Source organism: Thalia democratica, chromosome 1 (genome assembly GCF_965202585.1).
Source record: "Thalia democratica chromosome 1, ktThaDemo2.hap1.1, whole genome shotgun sequence".
Lineage (NCBI taxonomy): Eukaryota > Metazoa > Chordata > Thaliacea > Salpida > Salpidae > Thalia > Thalia democratica.
Window position 1 is genome coordinate 79249918 of NC_139165.1, and position 20482 is coordinate 79270399.

General features: G+C 24.9%; 1 protein-coding gene across 1 annotated transcript; it reads right to left on the reverse strand.

Moving 5' to 3' along the window:
- Positions 1 to 8678: 8678 nt before the first annotated feature.
- LOC145833053 (organic cation transporter protein-like) lies at positions 8679 to 19844 on the reverse strand. Its single transcript, XM_082940256.1, has 14 exons — positions 19412 to 19844; positions 19191 to 19239; positions 18837 to 18930; positions 18595 to 18747; positions 18235 to 18338; positions 17821 to 17975; positions 17245 to 17443; positions 11594 to 11726; positions 11151 to 11298; positions 10507 to 10683; positions 10102 to 10210; positions 9658 to 9757; positions 9312 to 9433; positions 8679 to 9091 (listed from the first exon to the last, which is right to left on the reverse strand). Exons 1-14 carry the CDS (start codon positions 19812 to 19814, stop codon positions 9034 to 9036), a joined length of 2004 nt encoding a protein of 667 aa, XP_082796382.1. The 5' UTR covers positions 19815 to 19844; the 3' UTR covers positions 8679 to 9033.
- Between the last annotated feature and the right edge of the window lie 638 nt (positions 19845 to 20482).

A 20482-nucleotide genomic window follows, 5' to 3' on the forward strand; every position in this document is an offset into this window, starting at 1 on the left:
ATCTGTAATAAAAATAGATTTGCAATTGTTCAAAGTAGAAAAAGCTGAATTAGTTTTAGAAAAATAAGAAAAATTTGTTAGATATTATCCCTTGCTAAAAGACCAAACCTATATTTAAACCAATGATTCTGACGTAAATACTCGTCAGGAAATTTATAAACTGTTTTTATACGGAAATTTTGTTTTTCCTGCAATAACAATGTGCTTCAAATTAACGATTTTATCGATTCGGTGTTTAATGAGCGTAATAAGCTTCTGATTAAACAACTTGCAGTATGATCGTTAATTGAAATAGATAGAATAGCAAGTAAATAATGTTTACTATAAATATTGTTATCAAAGTTATTAAAATTATACTTAACTATAATAGTCGCGATTAATTTCAATGCATATGGTATTAAGGAAAAGTTCCAAGAACTTTATACTTATTTATCTTTCTTGTTTGCTAGTGTGTGTATTAAACATTCTTGCTACAAGTCTTATGCATGTTTTTACTAAAGTTTGATTCACATTGAAACTGTTTGTTTGAAAAATTGTAAGTTTTGAATGAAGTTTTTTACGGCTGTTTGGGTTATGTTTATATATTAAAAAAAAGTTTTACTTCAACATAGCTTTATTTAAATACCAATACTTTTTTTCAATATAAACAAGTTTTATACTAACAATAATATTAACGATAACGCTCTTAACATTTTTAGCAAATTTTGTTTCGAAATATAATTTTAATCACAACAATATATCAAATTAAAACTTTAAGCATAAATCTATCTTTCTTACTTGTTAATACAATCGTTTGTATAATTTTTTATTGAAACCAAAAATACTAAGTTATATTTACAACAACGCAAGAAATTTCCAATGATTGATCTTTATTTCTAAAACTACTTAAATATAAACACAAAACTAGAAGTTAGAGAAAGACGGATGAAAGATAGTTTCGAAAATTTAGAATAAATCTCAGATTAAAAAAAACTAAAAAAGAAACTTGTTCAAAAAACATGCTAAGTCATTGTAAAGTGCAACATAAATCTGTAAAACTATTTTGAACTCCAAACAAGAAACAGTGTTATTGTTAAGTGCTGAATAGCAAAATCATATAAATAAATGTGCAAAACTTTAATAATTAATAGTTTTTGTTGTAAAAATACTTCAAAAGTTATTTATTTTGTACTTTGATTATATATAAAATTTCATTCAAAGTATTTTAATTGTATGACATTAACAAGTTTTTGTCGTTTTGAGAAAACAAAAATATTAAAAAAGCACAAATTGCCTAACATAAGAAACTAGAAAAATTATTTATAAATTGTCATATTCTTAATATTTTTTATAAAGTTCATAGAACAGCGTCTTCTGTAGAATCCGGCATTTTCTTGCCCAACGTTTCAGGAAACCAAATTGCCAATACTCCAGCAAAAACCGCTAGCGTTCCGAATACAACCTATAAGTGAATTTGTATTACTCCTTAAAAAAATACGAAAAAGATATATAGATTGAACCAGAGATGCATCTAAGCTTTATCGTAATATTGATACAAAACTGTACTTTGTGCACTTTTTCGCCAAGGTGATACTTCTAATGTAAACTTCAATAAAACAAAATCGCTTGAAAAAAAAACATTACTCAAAAAACATAACTTCATAAAACAGGTTTTTTACTAACTGTGGTAATGTAGGGAAGGGCGTATTGGAAGCAAATTACGAATGGGGCAATTATACTTCCAATTCTTCCACAGCTTGCTCCAAATCTCACTGCTTTACTCCTGAACGTTGTACAGTTGTTTTTTTACAACTACAAGTTTTAGCTTATAATTAGTTAACCTCAAAAAACAGTAAAATTGATAACATTTATCGTTGCTTGTTGTTTAAAATCAAAGTTATATTATTTATTTTTATCTTACCAATTTAATTAATATAACATTTTTTTTTTGTGTTTGCCATTAAACTTTATTAATTATATTTTTTACAAGAGAAAATGGTGGTATAAATTTTATGCTTATTGTTTTCTTTTGTTACTACAGATGTTTATTTACTTAATCTCTCCTGACTGATGTAAAATATTTTTATTATATGCAGCTGATCAAATAAACAAGATAAACCTCACTGTAGTCGGGTATATTTCGGCTGTAAAACTGGAAATTATTGCAAATGACGCAGAAATAGACATTTTTCCGAACAAAACGAAAGCAGTCACAATGTCTTCTTTTACTGTTGAATATAAATAAAATTTTTATCTTACTTTTGCACAGTTATATTAAACTAATATTTTTTAAGTGTAAAAGTTGGCAAAGTGTACAAAAAAATTTTTCTTAGAATTATTTAATAGTAAAGCTTTTTTATGATTACTAATTATTAATTAACTTCTTAAAAGTTCTTAACTTACAATATCAGAACTTACTTCTCTAAAGTTTATGATTGTAAACAAAAGTTTACTAAAGTAGTACCTTTACCATTAGGTGTATTAAACAGTTGAGTCTTTTTACAACAAAACTAATTAAACTTAAATATAGATTTATAAAACACTATTTTGACAAGTGTCGAGGCAAGACAGCAAACTCCGGCCACAATCATGCAAGTCCACAAAATTGTTTTCCTTTGAACTTTTCTTCTAGAAAGAACAATAAATCCGTAAGCTGGAAATTCGACTAAAGCGTTCAATGCGTTGTTCAAAAAGTCACTGCCTGTAGAAATTAGTATAATCAAGAACTTTATTTTATTAGTTTATTAAAGTCATAGTGTTTAAAACGCAGTTTTAAAAATAAAATTGCTGTTGTTTAAGTGTTTTGTTAAGTTTTTATCAAACAAAATATATATACCTTATTATGTACCATTTGCAACTTATTATTAATAGATTATTCATTTTGTTGTATATTTTTTTATTACACAAAGCTTTTCAAAGCTAAACGAGTTTCATTCTCAAGTGATAAATGTTAAATGAAATTTGAAAAAATTTTGGATAGTGATCAGCTTAAAAAATAACTTCAAATTATGACGTATGAATAAATTCAAATAATTACAAAATTTAGAGATTTAACAAGTAAAACTAAAGTAAAGGTATGTTTATTAATAGATTGTTAATAATTTTGCTTTTCCATTTAATGCTATTTGCGTATTTAAATTAGGTCGCTCTTCCTCAATCAATATTGATTTCAGGCTGTAGAGTTCGCTTTGTTTACATCGATTCAAAACTTTAAAGCTAAATTATTAACAATATTAACAAAAATGAAGGTGTCTTTATTTCCAATCTAATTATTTCAAGCTTAATAAACTTTTTTAAGCAACATAACTTAAAAAAAAACTATGGAAAAAGATATTTTTGTCTTTTTAAAAAAGTCTATACCTAAATCTTGTCAAAAAAACAGTAAAGTGAATAATTATCTTTAAAAAATTTTCAGTAATAATAAATTTTAATCATTTGCGTAGATTTACATCGTTTGTTTACAGAGTTTACGTGTTTCAAAGTTACGTAAATAGAAGTAGAAAAATAAATATGGTTTAAACTGTAAAAAAAAACGAACAAATGTAACGCAACAAATCATTTAAAACAAATAAAAAATTATAAAATGTTTCGTAATGTTTAATAAATTTTCATACAATTACAGAAGTTTTAAGAATTTTCTTTTAATTTAAAACTAGACATAACAAGACAACGAATTGTTATGAAATTCCGAAGTATTTAAATAGGTAAACAATAAAACGCCTAAAACATAGAGAAAGTGATCAAATGTTAATGACTTCTGAATTCAAGCTTTTGTTTGTTAACTATTGTAGTTAAGTGAAAAGTAAATACAATTTTATTGCTGCAATAAGTACACATTTACGTAAGAATGAATTTTTTTTAATTTATTTATTTATAATTTTTAATAAACATTTCGGTTAGTGTTTATAACAACAGATTAGCAACATAAAATACAAAATACAAGTTATTAAAAATGTTTTATATGATAAACATTTACTCAAAAAGTAACTTCAAAAACATTGCTTTAAAAATATTGCATATATTTATATTTTTGATTATCTTTATGTTTTGGCATAATTTTTCTAAAATATAAAAACTCTCAGATAAATAAAACCAGCTGTATTTAGGTATAAATGTTTTACCATCTTTGTTAAAACATTTTCTCAATTTAGTTAGTACTTTTTGGATTCTCTTTCGTACTTTTAATGTCAAGATTACATTAAGTAAGTCATTTTGTAACAAATGATTTAAGAAAAATTTTAAATGTAGGTCACGTCTATATATTTTATAGGTCACTAAAATCTTTAAAATACGTAAAACAGGATATTAAAATTAAACACTTTTTAATGATTTACGTATTTTTTTCGATTGTTACATAAAATTTAGACTTTTGTTTACCAAATGCTTTTATATAACTATTACTTATGAATAAAGAAAAACATTCTTTAGAAAAAAAAAAAACAGTGAATTATTTTCAGTGATTGAATGTTTTATGTAAATAACACTTTCAGCTTTGTTTTAATTAACTTCACTTGGTACTTTCCAACAATTTGTAGTTTAAAAATAACTCTAACGCCTATATTAATGTAACGTGTTGATTCCAAAAAAAACATTTAGATAATTTAAGAGAAATGCTTTTTCACGCATTTTTTACACAAAACCATCAAATGCTAGAGCTTAAAGTTTCATAACTTATTTTTTCAAAAAAAATTTACAACTTTTGTAGCTCTGTATTTTACTAAATGTTTTAAAAGGTTTAAAATGATAAATTGTCAAGAAAATATATAACTGACTGAAAATTTATTATTGAAAAGAGTTTTAATACATATGTCGTATTTCAAAATAAAAGTTAAAGTGCACTCGAGTTACATAAACCAGTTTGCTCTAACAAAACTTTTACTCATCGTGTATTTTAATTTAATTTTAATTAAAGTCTAAAAAACCTTTTTATTTTAACAATTGAGATTTATGTAAAGTATTTTATAAGCTGGAATTGTGTTGATGTAGATAAAGTAAATTTTATGGCCGAAAGAAAAGTCTGTCTTATATGTAAACTATAAATTTTTTAAATACTCGTTACAAAATCAATTTACAATTTAAAGTTATATATGTAATTATAACGATATTTACTATGTCGTAAAATTTTTAATTATTATCCTCTTAAATGTCAAGTACGCACAACACAATAAATAAATCCAATACAAAAACAGCATAAGTTCATATTCAACACAAAAAAACCAATACACTTTAAAAGTACAAATACAACAAATAATGTTTAATACAGACTAAGTATACGTGTAAACGTGTAAAAAAATCATAGGAGACTTGTTTACGAATATATAGATCTTAAAGTAGCTTGTTTCGTTTTTATACAGCGAAACTAGACTATTATCGTCCTTATTGATAATAAAAACTAAAGTTTAAGTTCGACATATTTAAAATCAATACAAAGTCATCAAACAAACACAAAGAAAACCTTTTTGACAAGCACGGCTTGTGGCATACGAAAGTTTTACATGCGGCGTTCTATTTATATCAAATCGATAAAGTGTTAGTTTATGAATCATAAGGCAGCTAAACAAATAAATTTGCTATTCGTACGTGACAATTGTTTTGTTTATATTCGCTGCTAAATGAGTTTGAGTTTTTCAAACTGGATTAGAAAAAAATTAAGTAGTTTTTTGTTATGATATTTTTTTTTTCAAATGTATACAAAAATTAAAGTTACTGTATATTTTAAAACTTCATGTTGAAAAATGAGCATGTTGTTTATACAATGTTTTCTCTTCTATTTTAAAGTTATTGTTATTACCATAATAAACGATGAATTGTTTTATTTTCTGCTTTTATTTCAGCTTTAAATATTAAAAATTTATATAATTCAAGTGAACCATGTTGTTTTTAAAACCGTAAAAGCCATCATAGATAAACTCTTGAGTTTTATTTCTACCTAAAAATAAATTATTATATAGTACAAAGTGTAAAAAAATATTAAAAAAAGCATTTTTTTTTTCGTATTTAAAAACTGAAAAAAGAATCATATCCCAGAGTAAAATACATACTGTTCACTTTCTTTCAAACATGACAAACTTGATAACAATACTGTAAAATCTATTAAAATACAAAAATCAATTTAACAAAAATGCATCTTGTCTAAAATCATCTTAATCAACATTATATAAAAGTATAATAGTACAAAGTATTACATTAAAAAAATTATAAGTAAAAAAAATCGAATCTAAAAGTCTTACAAAATGAGAACTAGTTTCAGTGTTTCACAGATTAATATAGAAAAAAAGTAAAATATTTGCAATATTAGTACGTTAGCAGTGTTTAAAAAGCGATTAGACTTTTTGTGATTAATTAATAATCGAGTCAGGTGTTATAATTATAAGATTTACTTGATTATTAGCTGATTTAATCAGAAGCACGCGATTTAATTAACTGTAAACAGTCGTAAGGTATATGTTGTTTAAAGAAGCTTATTTAAGTTTTTAAAACAAATAATATTTAGTTTGATGTTTTATGGTTAAGCATGGATGTTTTCTGATATTATTGATCACGAAATTCAGCAGTAAATTAATAGCGATACAAAAAATGAGCTGGCAAACAGAACTTTTATTTATTTTGTTTATCTAATTTTATGTTTATACGTTTAATCGAATATTAACAAGTGCTAAAAATAAAATAAAAAACCTTAAATTCAACATTAACATAGTAAAATTATTCTTAGTTAGTGTTAGTTGGGTTCTACTGCTGCTAATATGATACTTTATAATGTAATTTTTTATGTTTACTAAAAGTTGTTACAAGTTAAAACAACACAACTCAAATATTACTTTTGAGTTTTCTTGTTAATTAGAAACTGCTAAAAGGTAAAGGTTTTGAACAAATAAAGTTTTTTTTGTATTTCGTAAATTTGACATATTTTGCGGAATATACATATCTTTTAACTTACTAAAAGCCTACTGTAGACTTTTGTTGTTCATACTTTGTTTGTACTTAAGCAAAATTAACACTGACTTTATAAAACTTTAGTAGATATAAGAAACAGAATATTTTATAAGATTATGTATAACAGTTTTAATAAAGTTACCTTTTATAAATAATAAACCTGCAGTCAAGTTGGCTAACAGTAATTTCAGATAGAGTTATAAGTTTGTTTTAATTTTTGTTCAGCTCTATCAAAGATTAGAAAAAACCGGAATACAAAGTATATATAATTGTTAATTAGAAACTAGTTTTACTTTTAAAGAGCTTGAAAGCAGTCAAAAGTCAACATTAGAAATTAAAAAAAAAAAGTTTTATTGAAAAAAGGTCTTACTGAAGTTCAATCGATCGAAACTTATTGAATTAAATATCACTTTATATCAAATTAAGACAAAACACATCCTTTCTTAAAAACGGAGTTTTTACTACTTTTTATTGTAATGATTGAAGTAAGTTGTTAATTGATTGAATTTAAAAAAATGTAAAATTATACAGCTGTAATAAAAATAGGTTTGCAATTTTTTAAAGTAGAAAATCGATATTAGTTCAAAAAAAAATAGAAAAATTTGATAGATAACATCACTAAATAAAGACCAATCCTATATTTAAACCAATGATTCTGACGTAAATACTCGTCAGGAAAAATTGTATACTGTTTTTATACGGGAATTGTGTATTTCCTGCAATAACAATGTGCTTCAAATTAACGATTTTATCGATTCGATGTTTATTGAGCGTAATAAGCTTCTGAGTAAACAACTTGCAATATAATCGTTAATTGAAACAGATAGAACAGCACGTGAATAATGTTTACTGTAAATATTGTTATCAAAGTTATTTAAATTATCCTTAACTATTATAGTCGCGATTAATTTCGATGAATATGGTATTAAGGAAAAGTTCCAAGAACTTTATACTTATTCATCTCTCTTGTTTGCTAGTGTGTGTATTAAATATTCTTGCTACAAGTCTTATGCATAATCTTACTAAAGTTTGATTCACATTGAAACTGTTTGTTTGAAAAATTATAAGTTTTGAATGAAGTTTTTTACGGCTGTTTGGGTTATGTTTAAATATTAAAAAAAAGTTTTACTTCAACAAAGCTTTATTTAAATACTAATACTTTTTTTTCAATATAAACAAGTTTTATACTTACAATAATATTAACGATAACGCTCTTAACATTGTTAGCAAATTTTGTTTCGAAATATAATTTTAATCACAACAATATATTAAATTAAACCTTTAAGCATAAATCTATCTTTCTTACTTGTTAATACAATCGTTTGTATAATTTTTTATTGAAACCAAAAATACTAACTTATATTTACAACAACGAAAAGAAATTTCCAATGATTGATCTTTATTTCTAAAACTACTTAAATGTAAACACAAAACTAGAAGTTAGAGAAAGACGGATGAAAGATAGTTTCGAAAATTTAGAATAAATCTCAGATTAAAAAAACTAAAAAAGAAACTTGTTCAAAAAACATGCTAAGTCATTCTAAAGTGCAACATAAATCTTTAAAACTATTTTGAACTCCAAACAAGAAACAGTGTTATTGTTAAGTGTTGATTAGCAGATTCATATAAATAAATGTGCAAAACTTTTAATAATTAATAGTTTTTGTTTTAAAAAATATTTTGAAAGTTATTTAATTTTGTATTTATATAAAAAAATCATTTAAAGTATTTTAATTGTATGACATTAACAAGTTTTTGTCGTTTTGAGAAAAAAAAAAATATTAAAAAAGCACAAATTACCTAACATAAGAAATTAGAAAAATTATAAATAAATTGTTATAATTTTAATATTTATTATAAAGTTCATAGAACAAATTTGATACTTTGATGAAAATTTTTAAATGATGAATAATTAAACAAGTTTAACAAAAGTGAACACTGGTAAAATTTTAGTTTTTAAAGAAAGCTAAATTATAGAAGTTAGAATACTTTATCATAGTATCAGTGTAGTTTATAAAGTATTGTAAACTTTTTAAATTTTTACAGTTAAGCAGTTTTAACTGCGCAAACGTCTATTATGAAGTTATAAGAAGCTAAATTGTATAAGTATATATAACTGTGTTAAAAACGAGTCGCCCAAAATCCGTCTGATTTTTCTTCATCGCAGTAAGACTCAAGCCTGTAAGTATTGATTGGTTATAATATTTTTGTTTAAGTATTAAAAATTTTTTTACAATCCTTTTATAATCAAAAATCTTGTGTATATATATTATTATAGCTGAAAAAAAAATACTAAAACAATTTCTAGGTGCAGATAAAAGAAATGTTAGACTTTAAAAATTATAGATAACATTAGTTGTAAAACTAAGATATAAATTATAATCAGTAATGTAACAAACTCTTTCTCTCCATTGTAAAACTTTTCAGCGTCTTCTGTGGAATCCGGCATTTTCTTGCCCAACGTTTCAGGAAACCAAATTGCCAATACTCCAGCAAAAACCGCTAATGTTCCGAATACAACCTAAAAGTGAATTTGTATTACTCCTTGAAAAAAACTACGAAAAAATATATAGATTAAACCAGATATGCATCTAAGCTTTATCGTAATATTGATACAAAACTGTACTTTGTGCACTTTTTCGCCAAGATAATACTTCTAATGTATTAAACTTCAATAAAACAAGATCGCTTAAAAAAGAACATTATTTAAAAAACATAACTTTATAAATCAGGATTTTTACTAACTGTGGTAATGTAGGGAAGGGCGTATTGGAAGCAAATTACAAATGGGGCAATTACACTTCCAATTCTTCCACAGCTTGCTCCAAATCTCACTGCTTTACTCCTGAATGTTGTACAGTTGTTTTTCACAAATAAAGTTTTAGCTTATAATTAGTTAACCTCAAAAAACAGTAAAATTGATAACATTTATCGACAAAAAAAACTTATTGTTTAAAATCAAAGTTAAGTTATTTATCATTATTTTACCAAAATAATTAATATAAATATTTTTTTTGTGTGTGCCATTAAACTTTATTAATTATATTTTTCACAAGAGAAAATGGTGGTATAAATTTTATGCTTATTGTTTTCCTTTTTAATACAAATGTTTATTTGCTTAATCTCACCTGACGAATGTAACACATGTTTATTTTATTATATACAGCTGATCAAATAAACAAAATAAACCTCACTGTAGTCGGGTATATTTCGGCTGTAAAACTGGAAATTATTGCAAATGACGCTGAAATGAACATTTTTCCGAACAAAACGAAAGCAGTGACAATGTCTTCTTTCACTGTTGAATGTATATAATTTTTTCTCTTTTTTTTGCACAGTTATATCAAACTAATATTTCTTAAGTGTAAAAATTGGCAAAGCGTATAAAAAAATTTTTCGTAGAATTATTTAATAGTAAAGCTTTTTTATGATCACAAATTATTAATTTACTTCTTAAAAATTCTTAACTTACAATTTCAAAACTTACTTCTCTAAAGTTTTTGATTGTAAACAAAAGTTTACCAAATTAGTACCTTTACCAGTAGGTGTATTAAACAGTTGAGTTTTTTTTTTAACAAAACTGATTAAACTAACGTATAGATTCATAAAACACTATTTTGACAAGTGTCGAGGCAAGACAGCAAACTCCGGCCACAATCATGCAAGTGCACAAAATTGTTTTTCTTTGAACTTTTCTTCTAGAAAGAACAATAAATCCGTAAGCTGGAAATTCGACTAAAGCGTTCAATGCGTTGTTCAAAAAGTCGCTGCCTGTAGAAATTAGTATAATCAAGAACTTTATTATTTTACTAACCTGTTAAAGTTACAAAGTTAAATTTTTAGAAAAGCAACTGTTGTTGTTAAATTATTTTATAAAACTTATATCAAACAAGATATATATACATTATATAAAATTAAGCTGATACTAAAGTATATCTAAGTTTACTACTCCGATAAGTTTACCTACTATTTGGTTAACATAATACTCTAATTAAAATATAAATTTGATAGAAATAATAAATCCATAAAAAGAATAATATTAAGTTTCAAAATGTTTATCTATTTATTTTTAAAAGTCGTTAGTATAAAAAAAAATTTCCACCTATTTAAACCAAATTGTTAAGTGTAAAATTTCAAATTTAAAAATCTACAGTACAATGTCAAACAACAAAAACAAAAAAAAACAAAAAAAAAACGAAAACTAATAAGAACAAAACGTTTAATAATTCAAAACTTACCAGATAACGAGCTAGCGTTCATAGATAGACCAAAGTAAACCATAGAATTTACAAACCAGCAAACTGATATATTGTAAGTGATTAGTCTCATTTTACGATGTTTGAACAAGTCCTTGATTGAGTTTGATTCTTTCACTTCGTTATCATCCTGTTTATGGATTCAGTTATAACTATTAATTTAGCGATTTATGAACTTTAAGTTAATCTTAAGAAAAATATTTTTAAATTATTTTGAAAACCGTACTAGCATATCCATATACTCAAGAACTTAAACCAGTTTTCTCCAAAATTTAAAGAAAAACTTTCATAAACCTGTAACTGTATGCATCTTAAGTAAATATATAAAAGTGTTTGATTTTAAAGAATATTCTATACATTTATAAATAATTTTATAACCCGATTTCTTATTAACTTTATGTTTTAAAAGTTAAAACTAAAATTACCAAAGCATAATTGAATTTGTCTTTTATTTTAGCTTTTTCCCAAAGATCATCTGAAAAAACCTTCCCATTTCGTTTTATCATCCTTTCACAAATCTTTTTCGCTTCCGAATTTTTTCCGTGGTCAAAAAGCCATCTAAAAGTAGAGTATTAGTTTATAAAAGAAAAAAAAATGTTTTTGCTTATTTTATCTGAATAGTTTATGTCAACTTATTGATGATTTACCTTAAAAATATTAAAAGGTGAGAAATAAGCTGGAAGCTTTATTAAATTAATGCTAAAAATGACATAAACTTCTGGTTTATAAATATTATCTAGTGCAAAAAGGAAGATGCATTTATTTTGAATCTTATTATTTTTAGCTTAAAAAACTCACTAAGAAACATAATTTTAAAAAATCATAGAAAAAATTATAGAAAAAAAAAGATTTTTAATTCATAGAAAATTTCGATACCTAAATTTTGTCAAAATTTTTGTTTGCAAACTTTAAGTTTTTGAAAATAAAAAAAAAATAAAACGAAAAAGTTTAAAGCAACAAATCATACAATACAAATATAAAATAATAAAATGTTTCGTAGTGCTTTACAAATTTTCATACAATTACAAAAATTTTGAGAATTTACTTTTAATTTAAAACTAGACATAATAAGACAACGAAATGTTATGAAATTCCAAAGTATTTGTTAGGTAAACAATAAATGTTAAATGTTAAATGTTAATCGCTTCTGAGTTCAAGCTTTTGTTTGTTAACTCTTGTAGCTAAGTGAAAAGTAAATACAATTTTATTGCCGCAATAAGTACACATTTACGTAATACTTAAGTTTATTTGTTTATATTTATGAATTTTAATAAACATTTTACTTAGTGTTTATAACAACAGCTTAGCAACACAAAAAACAAAATAAAAGTTAACGTAAATGTTTTATATGTTAAACATTTACTCCAAAATCTACTTAAAAAAATAGTTGCAAATAGTTGTATTTTTGATTATTTATATAACATGAAACTTTCAAACAAATAAACCAGCTGTCATTTAAGTATAAAATTCTTAAAAGTTTTGTTAAAACATTCTCTCAATTAGTTAGTTTGTTTTGGATTATTGTTTTTACTCTTAAGACAAAATAACATTAAGTTATTCATCATCGTAACAAAATTGATTTAAAAAATCTTTTAAACACAGGTCACGTCTATATGTTTCATAGGTCAATAATAATTTTTGAGTTACGTAAAAATAAGTAAATACTATTTAATGTTTTACGTATTTTTTTGATTATTACATAAAATAGTGACTTTTGTTTACCAAATGCCCTTATATAACTGTTAATCATGTATAAAGAAAAACATTCAATTAAAAAAGTATGAACAATCTCAGTATTTTGAATGTTTTGTGGAAATAGCACTTTCAGCTTTGTTTAAATTAACTTCACTTGGTACTTTCCAATAATTTTTTGTTTAAAAATAACTCTCACACCTACATTAATGTAACGTGTTGAATCCAAAAACACATTTAGATAATTTTACAGAAGTGCTTTTTGCGCATTTTGTACACAAAACAATCAAAAGCTAGAGCTCAAAGTTCCATCAGGTATTCCAAAGCTTAAAAAATAATATTTTCAAACAAATTTTACAAATTTTGTAGCTCTGTATTTTACTAAATGTTTTAAAAGTTTTAGATTGAAAAATTGTCAAGAAAATTTATAATCGATTTAAAATTTATTTTTGAAAACAATTTTAATACATACGCAATATTTCGACAAGAATAAAGTGCAATTGAGTTACATAAACCAATTTGCTCCAACATAACTTTTACTCATCGTTTATTCTTGTTTAGTTTTGATTACAGTCTAAAAAATACTTTCAATAACAAATGAGATTGTTTTTTTTTAATTTCAAAAAATATTCGTTTAAAGAAAAATGACGATTAAATGCTGGGATTCGTTTTGAGGTTGCCAAAAGGAAGTTTTAGGACTAAAAAAAGTTTAACTGTATGTAAACTGTCAATATTTAAAATATTCGTTACAAAACCAATTTATAATAATTCAAAAAAAGTTATGGATGTCATTATAACAATATTTACCATGTCGTATAAAGTTTTATTATTACCCTCTTTAATGTCAAGTACGTACAACACAATAAATAAATCTAATACAAAAACAGCAAAGATTATATTCAACACAAAAACCAAAACACTTTAAAAGTACAAACACAACAAATAGTTGTTTTATACAGACTAAATATGCGTATAAAAAATCATAGGAGACTTGTTTAAAACTTGTTTACAAATAAATGTATCTTAAAATAGCTTTTTTCGTTGTTTTAGAGAGAAACTAGACTACTATCGTCCTTATTGATAATAACAACTAAGTTTCTAGTTCGACACATTTAAAATCAATCAAAGTTAATGAAACAACAAAGAAAAACATTAAACAAGCACAGTTTATCGCAGTAGAAAACTTCACATGAAGCGTTCTGTTTACATCAAGTCAATAAAGTGTTAGTTTATAAATCATAAGACAGCTAAACAAATAAATTTACAAATTGTACGTGACTGCTATCTTTTTTATATTTGCAGCTAAACGAGTTTGAATTGTTAAAACTGAGTTTACGAAAATTGATTTGTCTTTTTTCATTGAATTTATTACTTGTTTCATTCAAACTCTTTTTTCAATTAAAATTACTGACTATTTTAAAACTTCATGTTGAAAAATGAACATGTTGTTTTTATAATGTTTTTTTATTATTAATGTCATCCCTATAACAAAGGATGTTATGTTTTACTATTGTTTTTATTTTAACTTTAATATTTACTTCTATAATAGAAATAAACAAATATTTTAAGCAAAAAAAAAATGTCAAAAGGTAAAAATGCTGAAAAATTAAGACAAAAACAATTAAAAATACTCTTAAAATTGTTTTAATTTCAAAGTTTTTCTCCAAAAATTTATCAATCATCTTTGAAAAAGTGTAATAAAAAAATTATATATTTTTTAACTTTTTAATATAAAAAAACAAAATAAAAAGAGTTATATCCCATGGTAAAAGACATACTGTTCCCTATCTTTTTAACCTGAAAAACTTAATAAGAATAATGTAAAAATTATTTAAAAACGAAAATTAGTTTAATAAAAAAGAATATTGTCTAAAATCATCTTAATCAACATTAAAATTAAGTAAAATAGTATGAAGTATTACACTTGTTAAACTTTAAGTAAAAATAAAGCAAACTGTAAGTTATACAAAATAAGAACTAGCTTCTATGTTTCACAGTTAGTTTAGAAACTAGATAAAATATTTGCAATATTTATACGATAGCAATGCTTATAAAGCGATTAGACTTTTGGCGATAAATTAATAATCGAATCAGGTGTTATAATTATAAGATTTTTAATTGATTATTGGCTGATTTAATCGGAAGCACGCGATTTAGTTTACTGTAAACAGTCGTAAGGTATTTTGTTTAAACAAAATAATGTTTAGTTTGATGTTATGTGCTTAAGCATGGATGTTTTCTGATAATATTGATAGCGAAATTAACCAGTAAATTAACGGAGATACCTAAAATGAGCTGACAAACAGAATTTGTATCTACTTTTTTATCTAACTTTTTAATTATACTTTTAAATTTACATTTATTAATGTTAAAATTAAAACAAATAAACTTAAATTTAACTTAAGCAATAGTAGTATTATTCTTAGTTTATGGTGTCGGGCTTCTACTGCTGCTAAATATAATACTTATAAATGTGTTTTTAATATGTTTACTAAATGTCGTTTTAAATTAAAACAACACGACTTAAATATTACTTTTGAGTTTTCTTGTTAATTAGAAAATGCTAAAATGTAAAGGTTTTGAACAAATAAAGTTTTTTTTTGTATTTCGTAAATTTGACATAATTTGCGGAATATACATACCTTTAAACTTGCTAAAAGCCTACTGTAGAATTTTGTTGTTCTTATTTTGTTTGTATTTAATCAACATTAACACTAATTTTGTAAGACTTTAGTAGATATTAGAAACAGAATGTTTTATAAGATTGTGTTTTACTGTTTTAATAAAGTTACCTTTTATAAATAATAAACTAGCAGTTGAGTTGGCTAACAGTAATATCAGATAGAGTTTTAAGTTTATTTTAATTTTTGTTCAGCTCTATCAAAGTTTAGAAAACAACCGAAGTACAGCGTATATATAATTGTTAATTAGAAAATAGTTTACTTTTAAAGAGCTGGAATCAGTAAAAAGTCAACATTTAAAAAAAGAAGTTTTATTGAAAGACAGTCTTACTGAAGTTCAATCAATCGAAATTTATTGAATTAAATATCACTTTATATCAAATTAAGACAAAACACATCCTTTTCTTATAAACGGAGTTTTTACTACTTTTTATCGCAATGTCAGTAAAGTAAGTTATGAATTGATTGAATTTAAAAAACTGTAAAATCATACAGCTATAATAAAAATAAATTTGCAACTGTTCAAAGTAGAAAAAGCTGAATTAGTTTTAGAAAAAATAAGATAAAATTGTCAGATATTATCACCAGCTTGAAGACCAAACCTATATTTAAACCAATGATTCTGACGTAAATACTCGTCAGGAAAAATTATAAACTGTTTTTATACGGAAATTTTGTATTTCCTGCAATAACAATGTGCTTCAAATTAACGATTTTATCGATTCGATGTTTATTGAGCGTAATAAGCTTCTCAGCAAACAACTTGCAATATAATCGTTAATTGAAACAGATAGAACGGCACGTGAATAATGTTTACTATAAATATTGTTATTAAAGTATTTTATGAATATCCTTAACTATTATAGTCGCAATAAATTTTGAATGCATATGGTATTGTAGAACAGTTCAAAGAACTTTTTATTTATTTATTTTCACTTATTTGCTAGTGAACGTATTAAATTTTCTTGTCACAAGTCTTATGCATAATCTTACTAAAGTTTGATGCACATTGAGACTGTTTGTTTAAAAAATTATAAGCTTTGAGTGAAAGTTTTTACGGTTCTTTGGGTTTTGTTTGAAAGTTTATACTTTTTTTTATATAAAGAAGTTTTATAACCATAATATTAACGATAAAGCCCTTAACTGTTTTATTTTGCATTGACTTAAAGTAATAAAAAACAGTGTTATACTGTTAAGCATGTACAAATAGAAATTGAAATAAAATAAAGTGTACTTTTGTTTTTTAAAAAAGTTATATTCTATAATAACTTTTTTTAGTTGTTTATTTTCTTAAAACATCGCTTGAAAAAACTTCTTCTTTAAGTTTAGATACAAAAGTATTTCAGTTAAACGATATTTTTTAAATGAAACTAAATACAAACAAAAGTTTAAAACTTGTTGTGGTTTTCAAAATGACACTAATGGAAATTAAGAAAAATAAGTTATTTCTTGAATACATTTAAAAATTATTATATGAAAAATTTATCATACTATCTGAATAAAAGCAATTTTAAGTGCTTGAGGTAAGTAGTAATATTACCGTTATAGATTAGTATTATTCCACTTATTAACCATAATTAACTTTAGAACAAGTTTGGTGTATTTTTAGATTTATCACATGTACAATAATCAAAACAAATACTATTTGGCTCCGTGTTTGGGCCCGTAATGACAACTATGCATATATATTAAACGTAACTGACCTCGGCGACTCGGGAATGAAGAACCACAACGCGATGAAGGGAAAAGGCACGAACGAGATGAAGAACTGTAGGTGGCGCCATTCCCGCCACACGAAGGCGAACCCTGACAAGCACACGTAACCAATCAGAGTTCTGGCGAATACTAATTGCACGAACGAACCAATGCAGTCACGCCATCGAACTGAAGTTATGTCGTATACTGTGTTGGAGGAAATTATTTACTGTTGTTAAAAAGTCATTGATTGTTATGTTTGATAATTGTTATATCATTAAAACAAGCTATAAACGCAAGAAAACATATAAAATAAATGTTGTAACGCCTGGGCAGGAACTTAATGGTTTGTTTTGTTACTTATTTCTTAAAACTGTGCATTATTTTTTGTTTTGTAGGTTTTAAAGTTTTCATATTCTTAAAAACGAAAATTTTTAAACACTGATTAAGATTAAACTTTATGGTATATTACTTTTCGCTAGTTAGCGATATGAAAACGTAAGACATATACATGTTTTTTATAAGGTAATATTCTCTAACTTTGATAAAATAAGTGTTTCAATTCATTTTTAGTAAAAACTAACCGTAAACAGTGCAGGTGTAATAACCGATTTGCAAGAAAACGCCAATCAGAAATCTGAGTATAGCGAATCCGATGTAGTTACTTACGAACGCGGATGCGACACCAAGTGCAGATATTCCAACCACTGTGAGCAGCATTACTGGTATCCTTCCATACCTGAAAAAACAAGTGTAAAATTATTGTATCAATAAATAAATGTTTTTAGACAACCTTGAATTAGGCTGAAATTCGAAATAAAAGATATTATCAGGTACAAATAGTTTTTTTAATCTGATTAATATCACTAATTTTTAAAGACTTTAACTTAAAATAGTTTAAAAAGTTTAAAACTTAAACTTTGATAGAAAACTTTTATTTTAGTTTTTGTTTTTTATCAAGTTATCTAAACAAAGCTATTTAAAAAAAGTAATCTAACCTAAAAAGTTTTTCATCAGAGAACAGCGAACTTATAAAGACACCAAGGAAAAACGATGAAGTGACAACAGCTCCCAATATTGTTTCCCCGCACACCAAGTCGAACTGCAAATAGTTGTTGTTGTTTTAGTTTTGTATGTTAAAATTTATTGATTTTTAATTTGATTTACTTTGTAGATAAAACAACTTTGAAATGTTTGAGCTAAAAAATATGCATAAGTTAAAGTTTTAAGTTTAATTTAGTGTATAAACGCAGCTGTAGCAAAATTTTGTGTTGATATATTTCTACGATGAAGTTTTATTCAGACTTTTACGTAAAATAAAGTACTTCTTAAATTAAAATACTAAGCAAGAATCAAACCTCTGTAACTAAAGTATCTTCGTAAACAGAAGTGTCATACCAATACCCCTGATCGCAACTTATTGTTTTAGTAGTTTTATTAGCAATGCAATCTAAACTTCCATCGTTACAAGCTGATAAATTATAGTCGTACCTTTTGCATTGGTCGTATTCCTAACATTGGATAAAAGTTAGTAGTGATTGATACTTTAAAATTGTATTGAAAAAAAAAACAAACATAAAAACACATATAATAAACTTACATGGGTATGCTTGTTCATAGGTATAAATAATTCTTTTAATTGCTGTTCAGTCAGGTTAAATTTTTTGATTTCGTCTAATTCACCAAGACTGCATCTTTTATTATTCAACCATTTTAAACTTTTTACAGTAAATAAAATAGGTATTTTTTTTAACCTTAAAACAGTTTTTTCAAATACCTTGATACAAAACTTCTGATGTTAAAGCTATACACAACTACTAAATGCTAAAAGTTTAGTACAAAATTAAAAGTTAAACAAAACAATTTGAAGCGGTAAGAAGACAGTTTTAAGTGAAACTATACAAACTTTAATAAAAAACGAAGTCCAGCTGTTTAATAAATGCAACTAGCTAACCTAAACGGAGGGCGTGCTGCTAAGAATATTGGTGCATTGTGAAGTACTCCTAAAATAAAATTAAGTTTTTTGTTTATGTAGCGGAAAAGTTGAATACTAGAAAAAAATTTCTTTTTTTTTGCATATAAAAAATTAAGTCTTTTGAACTTAATACAATATTAAAAAAAACAGCAGGAAAAACTTCAAGTTTTTTTATTTTAAAATAAAATCATAAAACAAACCAGCAGGTATAGTGATAGCGTACACCAGCACAATCAGCAACATCTGGTACTTTCCCATCCCTCCTATTTCTTCCAGGACCACGTCGAAGTCGTACCCACCACCGCTGCCATGGTAACCCTCGTCGCTGCATTCCGTCATGGTGGTTGCTATTGAGCTGAACGACGTCACGGTGTCGTAATAATCGCTGTCATCGTCGAAATTGCCTTCTTTTTCAAAAGCCAAATTGGTCAAGCCGTTTTTGATTAACTTTGGCGGGAAAGTTTCTGCGGGGCTTTTTTGCAGAATGTTGTGGGAGGATTGGGTGGAAAATATGATGGACTTCCTACGATGAGGTTGGGTGGGAGGCACGACCTCATCGACTTTGTGGTGTTCGCTTACATTGTTGTTTATTTCAAACTTCATATTAGTTACCGATATTTTTATTTAATAAAGTAAACTGTTTCGTTCAAATTCAATTTCAATAGAAGCTAAAACAGTTTATGCGAAAACACTATTAAACTTAAAATTTAAATTTTTATATAAATACAGATTAAAATAAATATTAACTTAGTTATAATAAAAAAATAAAAAAATTCTCAAACATTTAAATAATATTTGAACGAAAAACGTCTTTATTGTTTATAAATTTTCGAAAGTATAAGTTTCTGATGTTAACCTTTTAAAAATTTAATAAGGGTGTAAAAATAAACTTTTTTTAACAAAAATTTTACTTTTTATCAAAAAAAAAGAAAAAAACATAAATCAAAACTTTTTCATAGTCGCTTTCTTTTTGAATACATTTGAAAAACTAAACTAAACAAAGATGAAGAAAAGCTAAATAACAAAGTACTATGTCTAGAATTCAAAGTTTAATGTTCAATAATTATGATGTTGTAATCAACTGTTTTTAAACTTCAATATTTTACGTTGCTCTATAAATAAGCTTTTTAATTTTTTTTTCTATTTGTAAACAAACTAAAACTCAGTAAATGTATTTATTAGTTTATTAACAATTCCTTTAACTATAAAATTTTTCTTGATGTTAAAATAACTGCATTTCTTTAGTCTTTATTAAAGTTACACATAAAGTT